This window comes from Scyliorhinus torazame, chromosome 6 (assembly GCF_047496885.1).
Source record: "Scyliorhinus torazame isolate Kashiwa2021f chromosome 6, sScyTor2.1, whole genome shotgun sequence".
NCBI classification, from domain to species: Eukaryota; Metazoa; Chordata; class Chondrichthyes; order Carcharhiniformes; family Scyliorhinidae; genus Scyliorhinus; species Scyliorhinus torazame.
In genome coordinates, this window is record NC_092712.1 from 264466281 (window position 1) to 264484637 (window position 18357).

An 18357-nucleotide genomic window follows, 5' to 3' on the forward strand; every position below is an offset into this window, starting at 1 on the left:
TCAGCAGCTCCACCGATTCCAGCGGCCCATGGCCGGCGCCGCGTCAAACGAGCCGGCGCAAATGGCAGCGATTCTCCGGCCCGGCGCGGGGCTCGGAGAATCACCCCCATTATCTTCGGTGTCCAACTCAAAACTCCATTCCCTAGCCACTGACTCTATCCCTCCTTTTGGCAATTACCTGAGACTGAACCAGACTGTTCTCAACCTTGATCCGTATCTTTGCCCCTACCTCTGCTCATCCAGTACTCAAACCCTCATTCAATGCCTTTGTTACCATTAAAGCTGACTCTTGCAGGGCGCTCCTGGTTGGAATCCCATCTTCCACTCTTCATAAATAGAGTCATATCCAAACTCTGCAGTCCATCAAACTCTGTATGCCTATCACCCCCATGCTAATTGACCTACATTGTCTCCGAGTTGAACAATGCCTCAACTTTAAAATTTTCATTCTTGTATTCAAATCCCTCTGTGGCCTCTCCCATAATTTTTCTGTGACCTAATTCAGTCTTACAAACCTCCAAGATATCTGTGACCCTCTAATTCCTGCTTCTTGTACACCCATGTTTTTAATCATTCACCATTGGTGTCCATGCATTCTGCTAAGGCTCCAAGGTCGGGAATTTAGTCTTCAAAACTTTCCATGTCTCTGTCTCCCTCTACCTTTAAAACATTCCTTTGTCTCTTCTGACCTAGGGGTGAACGTGACAGCACCTCCCCATTGCAAAAACCATGAAATGACTGACTCAAGAAAAAAAAAGGCTTGCGAGTGTCTTGAACCAGCAGAGATTCTGACTTCTGCCCCATTGTGGGAGGAAGTCCCACACTCAAAGAGCCAAGCAGATTGGCCGGCAGCCCCAGCAGTGCCAGAACTCAGTAGTAAGCTCAGTAATTAGCTTGTTAACAAGCTCAATTAGCCGTTAGTTTTTTTCTTTAATGGCAGGGCAGGCTCTTGATTTTGTGCCCACCCGTCTACTACATATAATGAGAAACCGGTAAGATAATGTTGGGTTCGCAGCCTGACGATATCACGCTAAATTTTACACATACACAGAATGGCGGCAGCCCCAATTTGCAAACTTAAAATGCCAGTCACAATATCACAAGTGGTTGCTGCCAAATTTATTTTGATGATGTTCCTTTGAATGTATGGGAGCATTTTACTATGTTAACGGTGCAATGTAAATACAAGTTATTTTTGGGAGCACAGCCCCAGTCTGATCAGGAGGGATCTATAAACCAGTGCGCGACCACCAATATTCCCAAGTGGAGACAAAAGCAAAATATTGCAGAGTGCAGAATTGGAGAGCCAGTCGAGGTGCTTGCTCTGTGGTTGTGGATGAATACAACCTATTCAAATCTGGTTATCGACAACAGCACTTGGAACATCTGTGCTCTACCTAAAACCGATATCTGATGAACTGTAAATGATTAATTTGTTAATGACAGATCTTTTTCTACTTCATGGTTATGTTTACTTCGATTTAGCATTCCTTCAGTTTGTTACAGTTCCACCACAAGCTTTTTCTTTGGTGTCAAGCTTGTGCAGTTTAACGGAGTGTTATGCCTGATGTGGGTGTCTGAAGTGAGTGTGAGAGATCCTTTCCTCTGGGGAACTTAGCCCTGCTTCACTCCTGGAACAGGCTGTGTCCTGCCTCCTGGATTCAGCCTATGTTTGCACAGGAACTGCAGGACTAATGCACAGTGATGTAGCTTTGCAGTGATACTGCAGCTGGAGTGTGAATCTTGCCTTGATTTCACTGCTAATAAAATTCAAGAACGTAATGATTTTAATCTATCACGGGAAGAACGCAATGTCTGCACAATATTCTCTAATACCCACATGATCTAATTTTATTTTGTTTTTAACTCCATAGGTGCTGACATCATGCCGCGTTTTTCTTTTGGCAGCACGAATCCCTACCAAGGTAAAAACTGCTTAATTTATCTATTGTTAAACCTGATTTCAACCAGAGGGTTGATAATGAGGGAAGAAACACAGAGACAACTGTAACTTAAAATTAAAATTATTCAAGTGTATCCTATGGTGCATCCACTGGGAGCTGACATTGCTGAAATTTTATTGCAGATGGCAAGCACTACCCTCCAAAGTATACAGGGCCCTTTTTAAAATAAATACATTTAGAGTACCCAATCCCATTAAGGGACAATTTAGCGTGGCCAATCCACCTACCCTGCACATCTTTTTGGGGTGAGATACACGCAGGCACGGGGGGGAATGTGCAAACTCCACATGGACAGTAACCCGGGGCCGGGATCGAACCTGGGACCTCGGCGCCGTGAGGCAGCAGAGCCAACCACTGCGCCACCGTGCTGCCCGCAGCAGGGTCCTTCTTAGCATGTGGGCGTCAAGTCCTGATGATATCACCATGAACTGGCAAACTGACAGACCAATACTGGGTGGGATTGGAACAAGGCCTGGAACTCTTCAGTTATCAAATTTTTGCTGATTTCCTTGAATACAATTCCATCTGAATCCAACATGGAACCATAGGCTTCACCTGCTTTGATCGTGCCTTCACTGCCCTTTCCCAATCGCAGGGATCCCCGCCGTTCTTTTTTCTTTATAAATTTAGGGTACCCAATTAATATTTTCCACTTAACGGGCAATTTAGCGTGGCCAATCTGCCTAGCCTGCACATCTTTGGGGGTGAAACCCACGCAAACACGGGGAGAATGTGCAAACTCCACACGGGCAGTGACCCAGAGCTGGGATTGAACCTGGGACCTCGGCGCCATGAGGCAGCAGTGCTATCCACTGCACCAACGTGCTGCCCCCCCCTTTTTTTTATCACCGCCGTTCTGCCAGGTAACCAATCGTATCGTACCAGCTTGGTGGACTGTCTCTGCACTGTGTGGATTTGCGTTGCGTCCTATCAATTTGCTGCTTGGAACTAGCCGCAAGCTCCTCTTGTAGTGCACATGGCCAGTTGCCTTCTTTGCCAGTGCATTACTATCAACTAAAAAGCCAGCATGTTGATATGCCATTTGATTATTTCTAAAAATGGTGTTTAAGTGCTTATTTGTTATAGGACAAAACCTCAATTGTGCTAGTGTCATATTTATGACACATTTTCTTCAGTTTTGTACAACTCACCTTTGATGCCATTTTGGAGGTCTTTTTAAAGAACAAATGGATGAAGCCCACAATGAGTTGTACATCATTTGCACTGAAAGTTTTGCAGGCTTGTCATTTCTTGTATGAATATAATTACTGCTAAGTTTTAAGCAAATATGTGATGAATGAATATAATTAGTGATGCTTTCTTCACCCAAGGTGCCGTACAATAAGAAAGGAATCATACCTTAACTATTTTTGTTCAAAGTGCATCTGGTGCTATCTTCTCTGCTTCCACTGGTGAGAGACAAAAACTGGGGTCCATAGTGAAGATACAATAAGTCCAACAGGCAATATAGGAGAAATGTCTTTACTCAGAAATTTGGAGGAGATGCTTGATTCAAGATCAGATCTTTCCCATCCATGGATGAGGATAGAATGAAAGAACCAGTCATCAATTGCACCTGCATGCCTTATAATAAATGTAAATTAGAACCGTTATGACATTTCATAATAGGGCTCAGTTGGTAGCACACTCACTTAGAACTCCACATGGAATACTAGATCTCGCATCCCTTAATCTTGCTCTTCCTCTGCCACCTTCCGAGTATTGTGCCTACTTGGTGGATCATCTCTAAACTGTGTGGGTTTGCACTGCTTCCTACCAATTTCCTGGTTCGAACCAGAGTGTAATTCTATGCATTCTACCTCTGAGTCAGCAGGTTCTGAGTTCAAGTCGGGGCTTGAACACAGAAAATCAAGCTGACATGCAAGTGCACTACCAAGGAGGTGTTGTCTTTTGGATGTGGCATTAAACCAAGGACTCATCTGCCCTCTCGGGTGGGTGTAAAAGATCCCATGGCATTATTCCGAAGAAGAGCTGGGGAGTTACTCGTGTCCTGGCCAATACGCATTCCTCAATCGACATCACAAAATCAAATTAATCTGGTCCTTGTCACTTGGTTGGCTATAAAGCACGTTGATACATTCTGTGGTCATGAAAGGTGCTTTATAAACGCAAGTCTTTTTCTTTTCTATTAGAGATCGGGCAGAGTTGCAATTTTGGGGAGATTCAAAGGAAAGGATTGAAGATCATTTCAAAAGAATTTGTTTCCAAATGAAGATTGTTTAAAGTTTATTCCATTTTATTGTTAAAAGACTTTGGGACTTTTATGTATTCTCCCCCTGTGTCATAAAGTGTGAAGTTGTGCATAGGGAAATGAAATGGTTGTAGTAAGGCAGATTGGAATGAATTCTGCTAGACATTCCTGGAATGTTTCTACCTGTATGGAAGGCAGAGATCCGAAAGAATGTGGCTGCTTCCTCTGCTTGGCTGGCATCCAGAGCAGAAATTAAAATGGCTATTTTTAATATAATGCATTAAAAAGACAGATTTTTAAATGAATAAGCGCTAGTCATTGTATAAAATTACCCCTGGCGGTTTCATTGGAGTCAGCTGAGTAATATGTGCATTAATTGTTCATCTTCTGTTTGAGAAATCTGCTTTGAAGAGCTTGGCAACTCTGGGTTAAGTGTTTCCAAGTGCCAACTTATCCGATTTGGTACCACTATCACCTGAGTCAGTAACATGTGAATTCATTCCATGATTCAAACCTTTTGTCCTTGGCTGACATTTCAGTGTAGTGCTGATTGAGTGCTGCATTGTTGGTGGCACTAATCTTTTAGATAAGCTGTTAGACAAGATCCACTTGAACTCTGCGATGGGCCGCTATTCCCTGACTTAGCACCATGAAAAATGTCTTTAACCTGCTTTTCTGTGGTTCCTTAGTGTGCACAAGTTCACTGCTGTGTTTGCTTACCTATGTGACTGTAATTCAGAAGTAATTCACTGGATGTGAGACACCCTGAGACTCCTTGAGGATGTGACTAAGTGCTGCAAAGATGCAGCTTACGGCTTTTCTGCAGAATTGCACAAGGCACATATTACTGGGCATGAGGAATGTGGCTTTTTGAGTCAACATTTATTTGATCAGAAATGCCAGTCTCGGCATCCTTGAGTGCAGGGTTTTTGGAACCGTTCACTGTTATTGAAAATGATGTGCCGCCTTCATACAATGCACCAGAATAAAAGCTCCTTTGTTCTGGGGAAAGAGGCTGCTCTTTCTTCTGTGCTTTCTTGTTCACTGAAATGTAGAAAACAAAAGGCGAGTTTTATTCTAACAGAATGGGCTGGTCGGATTTGGTTTTCAAAACAAGAATCTATTTTTCAAGTAATAGCTCTCTAAAGACAAACTGTACCCAGGGCATCCAACCTAGCATATTTTGAGCATAAATCTTCTAGTGTGTGCCATTTCAGTTACGTTTGTTTTTTTGATGCTAAGATAAGGTTATTGTACTTTCCCTAGTCAATCCAGCAATAAATGGGTCTTTATTGGAGTGGCAGGCAGTACTGCGGGATTCAGTACTTAACCCCCAGCTGCCACATTAATTAATGATTTGGATGAGGGAAGCAGATGTAATATTACCAAGTTTGCTGACAACACAAAACTAGGTGGGAATATGAGTGCTGAGGGGGATGTAAAAAGGTTTCAAGGCAATTTCTATAATCTCATGCCCTCAAATAGGGTTGAACTCTCAATATACTGAATTGGAGACAAGGGAGCCATCACTAAGCCAAGGCTGACCTTCATAGTTGGAAGCTTTTGTGCTGGGCATGCTACAGACCATCATAATGGATGCCAATGAGTTTGGAGTGTGGCTGACCTCCATTGTTGAATGCTTGTGTTTGCCTGGAGTGCTCACTGGTCTCACTGCTGATTATTATTTTAATTTTATTTTCTAATTGTTTCTCCTGAAGGTTAGCTTAAGTTACGGTTGCTTGTTTGTCAATTTCCAGTACCAAACTAACCGACCTGACGTCATATGTTAGTTTAAACAGTGAGCATTGGCAAGATATTATTGGCAGTTTCTAAAATGCAACCGTCTTTAGTTTATTTCAATGACTTTCCTTCCATTGTAAGAACAGAAGTGGGGATGTTCACTGATGATTCAGTTCCATTTGTAAATCCTTCGATAACAAAGCAGTCAATGCTTGCATGCAGTAGGACCTGGACAGCATTCATTGAGCTGATAAGTAGCAAGTGGCAGACAATGACCATCTCCTGCAAGATAAATTTTAACCCCTAGATATTGCTGTATTGCCCACTGTAAACATCCTGGAGCTCACTATTGGCCAAAAATTGAACTGTGCCAGCCATATAAACACTGGCTCCAAAGGCATGTCCAGGTCTGGGTATTCTGTAGCAAATAGCTCCTTTCCTGACTCCCGAAAGCCTTTCCTCCATCTACCAAGTCATGAGTGTGATAGAATACTCTCCACTTGGCTAGGTGAGTGTCATGTGGTTTGGCCTCAACTGTGTATGTGTCAGAGGCAGCATGGTGGCACAGTGGTTAGCACTGCTGCCTCACGGCACCGAGGACCCAGGATTGATCCTGGCTCCTGGTCACTGGCCGTGTAGAGTTTGCACATTCTCTCCCTGCCTGTGTTGGTCTTACCCCACAACCCAAAAAGATGTGCAGGGTAGGTGAATTAGCCACACTATATTGCCCCTTAATTGGGAAAAAAAGAATTGTGGTACTCTAAATTCATAGAAACAAATGCTGTGTATGTGTCCAATTATGGGCATCACACTAGAAGGATGTGAAGGCTTTAGAAAGGGTACAGTAAAGATTTATGAGAATGCTTCCAAGGATGAGGGACTTCAGTTATGTAAACAAATTGGAGGCGTTGGGGTGCAGTCCCCCTTGGAGAAGAGAGGATTGAGAGTTGATTTGATCGAGGTGCTCAAAATCATGAGGGGTCTAGACAGAAGATATGGAAATTGTTTCTATCGGTGAAGGAGTCGATTGCCAGAGAACACTAGTATAAGATGAATGGCAAAATAAGCAATGGTGACATGGGAGAAAAGCGAGTTGTTAGGATATGGAATGCACTGCAGAATGTGTGGGGGAGGCAAATTCAATTGTGGCCGTTGTAACATTTTTGGCTGGTTTAATGTCACATATATATACAGTGATGCTAGTGCTGCATTTCACGGGCTTTTTGGGAGTTCACCATTTTCAAAAAAATGTAATAAATTATTTTTAAGAGTATCCAATTATTTTTTTTTCAATTAAGAGGCAATTTAGCGTGGCCAATCCACCAACCCTACACATCTTTGGGTTGTGGGGGTAAAACCCACGCAGACACTGGGAGAATGTGCAAACTCCACACGAACAGTGACCCAGGGCCAGGATTGAACCCAAGTCCTTGGCGCCGTGAGGCAGCAGTGCTAACCATTGCGCCACCGTGTTGCCCTGGAGTTCACCATTTTGCCCTGTAGAATCAACATCTCTTAAATAAACCCTGCACAATGTTTAACAAACTTAAATTATGGCACCTCTACTTCTTTTTCTCTTTGTGGTGACAACAAATATTCAACAGAAAAGCTGTCAATGAGGATTTGGGCCAGAAAGTACTGACAGCAAGGATTCAGGCCATGAACAAATATCAATGAAGATTTGGGGGCCAGGAAAAAAAAAAAAATCAATCGATGGAGATTCAGACTATAAACCACCATTGAAGAAGATTTGGATGTCTGAAGAAACTATCAGCAACACTCGGGCTGAAAATCCCAAGTGTTTGTGGCAAGTAAAAAAAAAAAAACATTCAGATCATGGAGGAGCGTTGGCAAGTCAATTGGTTGATCGTGATAGCCACTAGTGCGAAATAAGGGTTTCGAAAATTAATCGGGACGCAACTTTGATTTTCTAAGCATACCTTTTAAACATAAGAATCAAAAGTTTCAGGCGTACTTACTGCTTGTAGTGGGCAGAAGATGCGGAGGCTGTGCATAATGCACTGTTAACGAGCGGCTGGGAACAGGAACCTGGAGGTTCCCGAGTCTGCAGCCTACTGCTCGAGAACTGATCGTCCAGGCCACGGAAGAACTAGTTTGCTGTGGGCTTGGGTGTTGTTTGCTTTAGGTAAATAAATGGAAGAGCGAAAGGTTGAAGAAGCACAGATCAGGGAACCAGGATCCGAAACAATGCCGCCATGGATGCATTTGATGAGGATTATGAAACATAGAATTCTTATGAGGAAAGGTTCCAATTGTATCCTGTTGCAAATTAAACACAAGAAAAGCTGCATGCTGCAGTTGGGTGAAAAATATTCATGTTGTAGAAAAGACCAACAAAGAGTTAATGACAATCTTGGGAGGACATTTCTCTCCCCGTCCGCTGCTGATAGCTGAAAGATTCCGCTTCCATCATCGTGCACAAGAGGAAGGGAAAAGCGTAGCAACACTACGGTCAATTATCCAAGTACTGTGAATTTGGTCAAACACTTGGTGATACAGGCTGGTTTGTGGTCTCAGAAATGAAGCCATCCAAAGAAAACTGTTGACTGAAGGTGCATTAAACCTGAAAATCGCTACTTCCATGGAACGTGCAGCGAAAGAGGTTTTGTTGATTGGAGTCCGAGCAAAAGTTCATAAGGTGGAGATTGCTAAAAGCAGGTCTGCAAAAAAGGTTGGGAGGAAGGAGAAAAATGCAAAAATTGTAGTGCGGTAGGCCACATTGCCAAGGCATGTTGATTACGCCAACCTTCATCAGCACAAAAGAAGTGTGCCAGAAAAACACAGCTAAGTCTGCTGGTCGAAATAGTTAATCAGTTAAATGATGGATCTGAAGACTCATGAGGGGACATGTGTCAAGTCAGCTTCAAAATGTCAAGCTTGGTGCCTTATCAGTTGAAGGAGATCAATAATGCTTTTGGGTTTATCCAAAATTTAATGGAAACACTGTCAAAATGGAAGTGAATATGGGCGCTGTGGTATCACTCATTCCTGAGACAATATAGAGTCAGAAGCTAAAACATATACCATTACAAATATCAGATGTTGATCCTGAGGACATACACTAGAGAGGTTTTGCCACTGAAGGGATGCATCAAGGTAAATGTGGAAGTTAATGGTCAAAAATGGAGTTGCCCCATCACATTGTCCAAGGAAACTTTCCAGCATTGTTTGGTAGATCATGGTTGAGGAAGATAAAGATCAACTGGGACACTGTGTACTAAACTGTTGACTCTATAAATGATTGAAAAGTATTTGAAGAGTTATTTGGTTCGATGACTGGAGTGTGTCTACTGTTTTAAAGGGTGTACTGTACCCTGGTAATGAAATTGTTGACTAATCATAAGAATTCAATCTCTTATCAATTTGTCTAGAAGAATCTCGGGTGTGACATTCTAAAATCTTCAGTGGTCAGGTTTTGAGAACCATGAGCCCATGGTCACAAGTTCCCCCTGAACATATGATATTTAGCACATTATTTCTTGCATGCGGCAGATGAAAGAGGAAATTGGCAAAATATTTGAAAAATTAAACAGCACTGCCTCTTCCTCAGGTGAATTTAATACAGATTCAAATGTTGCCAAGTTGCCCATTCATACAAAATCACTGGCACAATTGTCAAAGGAACAGAGTAAAATATTGCACGTGACAAGTGTATGCATTTTGCCAGCTGATGTTGAGTCTACAGTAGATCATCAAGGATGCTTACCAATGGCAATTGAGATGGGCAATAAATGCTGACAGTAACACCCATATCCTCTGAGAAAATAAAAGTATTTCGGGAAGCTTCTTTTCAACTTCAAATAAGTTTGAACTCGTATAAAAAATGTTTTTCAATGCACCGTCCTCTTTCTCCTTTGGCCGTTTCCTGCATTACACACACATGCACGCACAACTTGGAGGATAGTTCCTGGGAGGTGACAATGTCATTTGGTGAAAATGGCCAGAGATGATCAAAAGTGAGAATTTGCCAGTTTCCAATAGTGTTATATAAAATTTCAGGATGGGGTGTGTTCTGTGAGATTAGAACTTATTGTTTTATTTTTGTTGTCGATCTCGCTTGGATAACAATGAAATCAGCTGGATAGCTTTGCTCTTAAAAAAATTGAATGTTTAGTGATTCTCCTTCTCTGATAGAGGAACTGTTGTGTATCCATATTTCTTGTGTTTCTAGCTGTAATTTCACCACCCTAAACTACTGGATGTAATGGTCATCAGATAGTTCCCAATCATTTTGAATAGTGTAGCAATTTTAATATCCAGCATTATCACTAAATTATGAAATGGATAGTCATGTAATAGGTATTGGTTAAGGTATGGACAATGTTAAGATATTGGATCAGACCGCAACATTTGTAACGATACTGGACAAGAATCTAAACAATTTTTAAAAATTTGTAAAACTGCGAGGAAATCCTAATTCATCCCGTAGGTGATGATTCTGACCAATAGGTATATTTTATGTTAAAACAAACCTTAATTTAAACATATAATTAACCACATTAACAAAAGAATACCTTTATAATTATGAGTTAAACATTTCTTAAACAAAAGGAAAAATGTGAACTTACTATCTACCTGCTACTAATTCCAATTAAGCAACCCGATAACAGTTCAAATGCCACTTATAAATAAAGTTAACAAAACAGGCTCCCCATTAATTACATTGTCTGTATTCCACAAAGATGTCACATAACATGCTTAGCTGGACTAAATAGCACTCCCTCATAAATTATCTACTCTCCAGGAAATCTCCAGCAATCATGGCAATATTTATTAGTCCTTTATCAATAAAGAAGTAAGTGGTTGAAATCAATCATGACATCACCTTTTATGTCTTCCGAATTACAGTTTTAGCAGACACGCAGTCTGGATACTGTAACCTAGGTTCTGTAATAATATTACTGCAACAGGTACAACATATATTTCTGCATTCATCACAAAATTAGCTAACAGTCCCGTTGTTGGGGATTGAGATTTTTCCCCACTGCACATCTTGGTGTAGAGTACTGACATCAGATATAAAGTTTCACCAACACTAGCAAAAAAAAAAACCCTCTTCCATCATATACCAAGTATCGGATCTGTGATTCCGATTGTCTGATGGACTAGTTAGAGACTGGATTCCAATTTTTCTTCTAAATATTGAACCATCAGGATATGTCACAGTTGGTGAATGGAGCTTTCCTTCATTAGAGATGTATGGTGCGGTAATGGAATCAACTCAATGCAGCGTAAGGCACTCTCCATCATGCCCCAAAAATATTAACTCTAGCTGACCCTTCTCATCTCCATCGCAACATCCATCCTACCCCATTTCAGAAATGCAATTCTAATAGGCTGATCAATCCTATTTCACCACCAGGCATAATTTTGGTATTTTTCTAATTGCCGAACAAATGGTGGTCATTGGTGTAAAAAGAGAAAATGCTGGAAGTACTCTGCCAATCTGGCACCAGCTGTGGAGAAAAGAACAAAGTTAATGTTTTGGGTCTGTGACTTTTCATCAGAACTGAGAAGTTAGAAATGTTTCAGGTTTATGAACAATTGAAAGGGGCTAGTGTAGGAAGTGGAACAAAAAAGAAACTCTGTAATAGGGTGGAGGGCAAGGGAGGTTAAATGACGAAACATTTCATGGTGCAAAGGAAGTGGTAATGGGACAAGTGAAAAAAGAAGATAACAGCCAATTAAACACAAAGTAAAGAAATTGAGAAAGGTGTTTGAGAGAACCAAACCTGCAAAACATGAAATAAAATGAGGGGCAGAGGGGTTGATTTTAAATTTGTTGAACTCAATATTGACTCCAGAAGGCTGTAAAGTGCCCAGTCAGGAAATGAGGCACTGTTACTTGAGCTTGCATTGAATGGGACGCTGAAGGAGGCCAAGGACAGGTCAGAGTGGGAGCAAGGTGGAGAATTCCGATGACGGGAGACTGGAAGCTCGGTGGTCATGTTTGGGACTGAATTTGAAGTGTTCCGCAAAGCAGCCACCGAGTCTGCATTTGGTCTCCCAAATATAGAACCGATCAAATTGTGAGCAGCAAAGACTGTTTACTAAATTGAAAGAAGTACAAATAAATTGCCCTGTCCCTTGAAAGGAGTGGTTGGGATCTTGGACGGAGAGAAGGTAGAAAGTAAAAGGCAGATGTTGTATTTCCTGTGCTTGCACAAAAAGGTGTCATAGGAAAGGGTGTCAGCAATGGGAATAACCGAAGAGTGGACCAGGATGTGGTGGAGGGGTAGTCACTTTGGAATGCTGAATGGGGAGGTGAAGATGTGTATAGTGGCGGCATCCCGCTAGAGATGGCAGAAATGGCAGAGGATGTTATATTGTATATGGTGGGGTGGAAGGAGGACTGTATTGTATATGGTGGGGTGGAAGGAGGACGAGGGCAACCCTATCATAGTTCTGGGAGGGGAAGGGAAGGGGTGAGAGCAGAAGTGCAGGGAATGAAATAGACTGGTAATTGGTATTTGTGAGCTCCGATCCCATGTAAATAGCCTGAATCTACCCAAATTTATTTTAATGCAAAGTCTTGTACCAGTCGAAAATGAGAGCTGATTTTTCTCAGTCCGGAATAGATTTGTATCAGGGCAGTATGATGGCGCAGTGTTTAGCACCACTGCCTCACGGTGCAGAAGACCCGGGTTCGATCCGGTCCTGGGTCACTGTCCATGTGAAGTTTGCACATTCTCCCTGTGTCTGCTGTGTCTGTGTCAGTCTCACCCCCACAACCCAAAAAGATGTGCAGAATAGGTGAACTGGCCACACTAAATTGCCCCTTAATTAGAAAAAAAAAGGATTGGGTACTCTAAATTTATATAAAAAGAGAATTGATTTGGATCTGAAGCCCCAGATGTGAATCCTTTAATCCGTTCTGCCCTTTAGTATCCTGTATGATTGCTTATGCTATTTCTGGATTAAATTACTTCCAAGAAGGTAAATCTGCTGTAAATACTATCAAGAATATATACTTCACTTAGGTTACCTTTTGTATTCAAAGCAAAATGTGTCCCCTAAAATGCTGAATTGAAAAAGCTGAAATTAATTTTCAATTGTTACTCTGGAAAATAAGTTTGATATTTAGGACACAGACTTTAGTCAGTCATTTTAAATGTAGAATGCAGTGAGTGTAAATTTAAAAACAAATAATAGTTGTTTAACGTTAATATTTTTGATAAAAAGGACACTGTGGTCGGGATTTACTGGCTGTTTATCCCGGCGCGACGTTCCGGTCCCATGCCGCGCACATGTTTCGCGGCGACGGTGGGGTGCAGCCGCCAGGAAATCCCGTTGACAACGACAGGGTTGGTAAATCCCGCTAGCGGGCTAGCTCTACCGCTGAAAAACACATGGCGGGTTGGTCGGTTAATCCTGCTTAGTGTCTCACCGCATTTGGCATATTAATGGATAAATGGTGTCCTGGCCTATTGCATCATTCATCTTTCCCATAAACACATACGGCCTTGCACACTTCATTTTCTTAGCTTGGCCAATTTGTGACAGAACGTTGAGGATAATGGCACCCAATTACAAGGCAGTAATCCAATTAAGAGCTTCAAATTACAACTCAAACCATACAATGCGCAGGTTGAATATGTGAAGTAACTTTGTTACATTATGAAGTTATTTTTGACTATTTCAAGAAAATTCATTCTCTACACTATAATTAATTCTGTCATGCAAAACATCTTGTTTGCCCAAATTCTATGGTGGGGGTAACAATGAGCTTGGTGCTCAATGCTGTCTGATTACGCTTTAATAACAACTTTGGTGAACAGTTGTGCATAGTTACTCGAGGGAATGAGGAAATGTTTCTGCTCCTCCTAAAGCTGCACTATATTGGTATTGTGCTGAGCGACTCGCCACCCAGTCGTGGAACCTCATGATAGCACAGACTCACTAGAAATGTAAGAAAAGGTTAGACTTTGTCCATTCCAGCTGAAGTAAATTTTTAACCGTGTGATTAATCTTAATTACTTAAAAAACACCTCTCTGGTATTGAAAACGTACTTTTACACGTGTGAAGTTTCATTCCTTCAGCTTTTAATTGTTGATGGAGATTTAAAAAAAAAACTTTATTTCTGTTTAAACAGTCACTCTCGTAATTCCATCTTTCTTTCCTTTTCTTAATTTTGCTTTCTGCACATGATCTGGTCTTCGATTAAATGTCCTTAATTGACAATTCCTGGTTCAGACTCTGCTGCTTAGCAACATCAGTTTGATTGGTTATGGAGATATGCCATTGCCTGTCCTGTTTACACAGGTCCAAGATCCTCGATGGAGGGTGCTGCATTAAAATAGCTTTCTCGTCAAGTGCAAAATCTAGTGCTCACTGAATGTTTGGGGCAAATGTAAGTGTAATTAATGACTGGTGTCATTCATTTGTCACAGAAATTAAAATCCAGGCCATTGTTTTGGTTCTTTACCTATTTGTAAAAATCCCCATGTTGCTGAATACCTATTCTACAAAATATACTGCGGCTGTGCCTAGCTTTTTATTGGTTTGTCAGCAAAAATGTATGTTAAAAATAGAACTTTGGTTAGTTGCCAACTATTTTACATTTTGTATGTTTATATTTGGATGGCAACAATCCATTTTGAAAGACCAATTCTAAATCTTTTTGAAATTTAATAAAAAAGCTTTTGTCTGCTGTTATAATCCAAGCGGAGGTCACTGGATAGGAACCATCAGATTTCCCGCGCCCTCTGGGGAATATGAACTTCCCCGGTAATGGGGCAGGGCTTCCCCTTAACCGGAGTAGCCCTTCTAGTATAGAACCCCGACCTGGGTGCTTTTCTAAACTACTGTTAATGCGTGGCTGCTTACTTCGGATCTAACACTGGCGACGAGGATTCAGTGGCGCTGCCGTCGAAACCAGTTGCTCCACGCCCGGTCTATGCCTTGTCAGGCCTTACTAGAAGCCATCAGCATGCCCCATATCAGGCGTACTGATGACTGGGGACAGTACAAAGAGAGGATGCAGTTTTTCTTCTGCACTAACGCAATTATTGGTGACGAGTACCAAACTGTACTCGTTACCTTAACTGACAGCTTGTTTTGGGGGGGGGGGGGCCATGTACAGCATTATAAAAGGCCTAACCCACTCGGACCTTCCGGATACACACTCGTTCGCCTCCCGGATAGCCTTGTTGGGGGAGCATTTCGACCTGAAGCCGCCACTGATAATCTTCATTGTCACAAGTAGGCTTACATTAACACTGCAATGATACTGTGAGAAGCCCCAGTCGCCATATTCTGGCACCTGTTCAGGTACACAGTGGGAGAATTCAGAATGTCCAATTCACCTAACAACATGTCTTTCGGGACTTGTGGGAGGAAACCGGAGCACCTGGAGGAAACCCGTGCTGACACTGGGAGAACATGCAGACACCACACAGAGAGTGACCCAAGCCAGGGATCGAACCTGGGAGCCTGGCTCTGAAGCACCAGTGCTAACCACAATGCTACCGTGCTCCCTATGATCGTGCGCTGTTTCCGGTTCCACACGGCCACACAGAAAAATTGTGTACTCTCAGCCCTCCCAACAGAGGTTCCTTTAAAATGTTTTCTTTCATCGTGACCATCGATGTCCTGAATATACAATGGAAAGACAGGTCAATGAGAAAAACTGCTGGCACTCCAGGGAGGAAATTCTGCTCAACAACAGGCAAAGTTATCAGCGAATTTCTGGCTCTCTTAAGAAAACTAGCTCAGACCTGTGAGTTCGGCCCAACCCATGGGCGAAGCATTACGTGACCGGTTAGTATGTGGGATCCGCGATGCGACCACGCACAGAGAACTACTAGCCGAGGGTCGTTTAAACCCCCTAAGAGCCCTGGAAATTGCAGTTTCTAGGGAAAGGGCTGAACAGGGAGTCCCAAGAACTCCAGGGATGACTGTGTTCAGTTTAGGATGCCAAATCAGGCCTCACGCAATACGCTAGGAATGAAGAACCCGTTCTCCAGCATTGGGACACCTACAGGCATGGGCCGATACACCGGAAAGGCCGTGGGCACACTGTCAAACCTTTCTCCCTGACCAGAAGGACCAGGAGTATATTGGCGGCTTACAGTGGGCACAGAAGGCCCTGTGAGAAGCCACCCACCCGCTGCACCGCCACGCATGACTGCCCCACCGATGACGCAGCCCACCAAGCGGAGGGCGATGACGACCAGTATCAACAACTTCATTGTGTGGCGGCACCGAGAATTGCACCCATCCAAAACCCGCTCCAGGTGAACGGACACGACCAGCATTGGAACTCTGTACGGGGGCTGCAGTGTCTGTCATTAGTTAACACACCTTCAACCGCATACGATATGGGATTCGTCTGCTGACTCTCCAGGATACCAATGCAAGGCTGGTGACCTACACAGGGGAGCCTCTCACAATTGCAGGTACGACTACTGTCCCCATTGAATACAGCCACCAGTCAGCCACTTTACCATTTAGTCATTGTACATGAGAGCGGCCCGAGCTTATTGGGGTGCAACTTGCTGCAGCACCTTAGACTGGCAGAGGGTTTGCCAAATGCACCCACATGGCCTGTTGTTGAAAACTCACCACTATTCTTAGAAGTCCCCCTACACCAAAAAGGGCCGCCATTCTAAATGGTGAACAGGGATTCTCACCCTGACTCCTATGCAGGCTTCAGTGGGTGCTATTCAGGTCAAACTATATTTTCAAGTTATCCCCTGGTATAACCCATACCTTCACGGAAGATTTCATCTACATACCACTGAGTAGCACCGATCCAGGGTCCTGCATTGCTAAGTAAGTAAAGTAGACTTTTGTAATAACCACTGTTTCAGGTTAAAACTTTTAAGTTATTTTATTATTATATATCTATTTTTTCTTTTCAAAGATGCAATCACTGTCTTTACAGAAAAGTAAAAAGATCTTGCTTCTGGATCCTTCTGGTTGGTTGAAGGGACCTTCAGGCCCACCTTGACAATCAATCTTCTTTAAAGTCTGGTTTTCTTTAGATGTATTCACTGGTTAGCTTGGTTGCTATAGCCTATCTTTCCCATGTACCGAGCTGGCTCTGCTGGCTGTCTCTGAGCTGACTCTGCCTCTTCTTTAAATTCTGGTCTTCCTTAGATGTATTAGCTGTCTTAGCACGGCTGCTTTGCTTTGTCCCTTTCCCATGACCGAGCTGATTGTAAGCTGAGTCTGCTGGCTTCTCTTGTCCCTTCTCTCCTTCTCCACCTTTCTGCTTCTCTCCTTCTCTCTGCCCCTTTCTCAGGGTTTATATATTTTTCGAAAACAGTTATTAAGTTTTTATGACTTTATTGTAAAGTAACTTTTATTTCACTTGGATTATAAAAAATATCTTTGATCTAAGCATTCTAACACAACTAAGTATTCATTTTGACATGACTTCATCTCATAGATCTGATTACATTGTGTCCTTTGTGATGTTCAAAATGCTTTGATTTCAAGAGGTGTTACTTTTAATTCCTGTCATTTCTATAGTTTTATTTTCCAACTGTGTCCCCAGCTCATAATTTTGACTTTGTCATAATTTTGACTTTGATTTTGGCTTTAAATGATGTTTCTCGTAGACTGGTAGTCTCCAATTTTCTTTAATTTACATGATATCGGCAGAACTTCACACCTATATATTTCCCCCCCTAGTCATTCTTTTCTATCTGCTGATTTTACTTCAATGAAGGTGTGAGCCATTGTTTTTAGCTTCATACAAAAATCCTGTTTGTTTGCTATAAGCCTGTTTGGAAGAAGAAATCTGCATTGTAATCCTGCTCTTTGCAGCTGCTGTTAATCCTTCGTGGGACCTTTCCCTACATTCTCTCATGTTTCTCTCAGACCAGATATTGCCAACTTCCATGTTTCAAATGACACATCTTTCCGTATTATCAATTACAGGCCCCGAAGGGATATTGGTCAGGTTTCTGACCGTATTCCAGGAAGGTTTGGGGACCATGAGGGGGGCTGTAGCCCGAAGTGTGGACCCCATGGCCCAGCTACGCTATTTCTGCACCCGCCCCTTTCCGTACGCTTTGCGTCCAAAGGTAGATAGTGTCACGAGGGTGTCACGATAGTGACATTTAAGGGGCATCTTGACAAATACATGAATAGGATGGGAATAGAGGGATACGGACCCAGGAGGTGTAGAAGATTGTAGTTTAGTCGGGCAGCATGGTCGGCACGGGCTTGGAGGGCCAAAGGGCCTGTTCCTGTGCTGTACATTTCTTTGTTCTTTGTTCTTTGTAGATGCGGAATTGGACGGGTGGAGAACCTGGGGATCATACGATCAGTACAATTCTCCGACTGGGCATCGCTGATTGTACCAGTAATGAAGCCCGAGGGGGCGGCATTTGGTGCAGTGGTTAGCACTGGGACTGCGGCACTGAGGGCCCAGGTTTGAATCCAGGCCTTGGGTCACTATCCGTGTGGAG

General features: G+C 42.6%; 1 protein-coding gene across 3 annotated transcripts in view; it reads left to right on the plus strand.

The window, feature by feature from the left end:
* Positions 1-18357, plus strand: part of LOC140425404 (F-actin-uncapping protein LRRC16A-like) — a 530177-nt gene that overhangs the window by 103523 nt on the left and 408297 nt on the right. For all 3 annotated transcript variants that reach the window (XM_072509651.1, XM_072509649.1, XM_072509650.1), the window contains exon 3: positions 1875-1925. In XM_072509651.1, coding sequence (XP_072365752.1) covers positions 1875-1925 — 51 coding nt within the window. The remainder of the gene's footprint in view (positions 1-1874; positions 1926-18357) is intronic.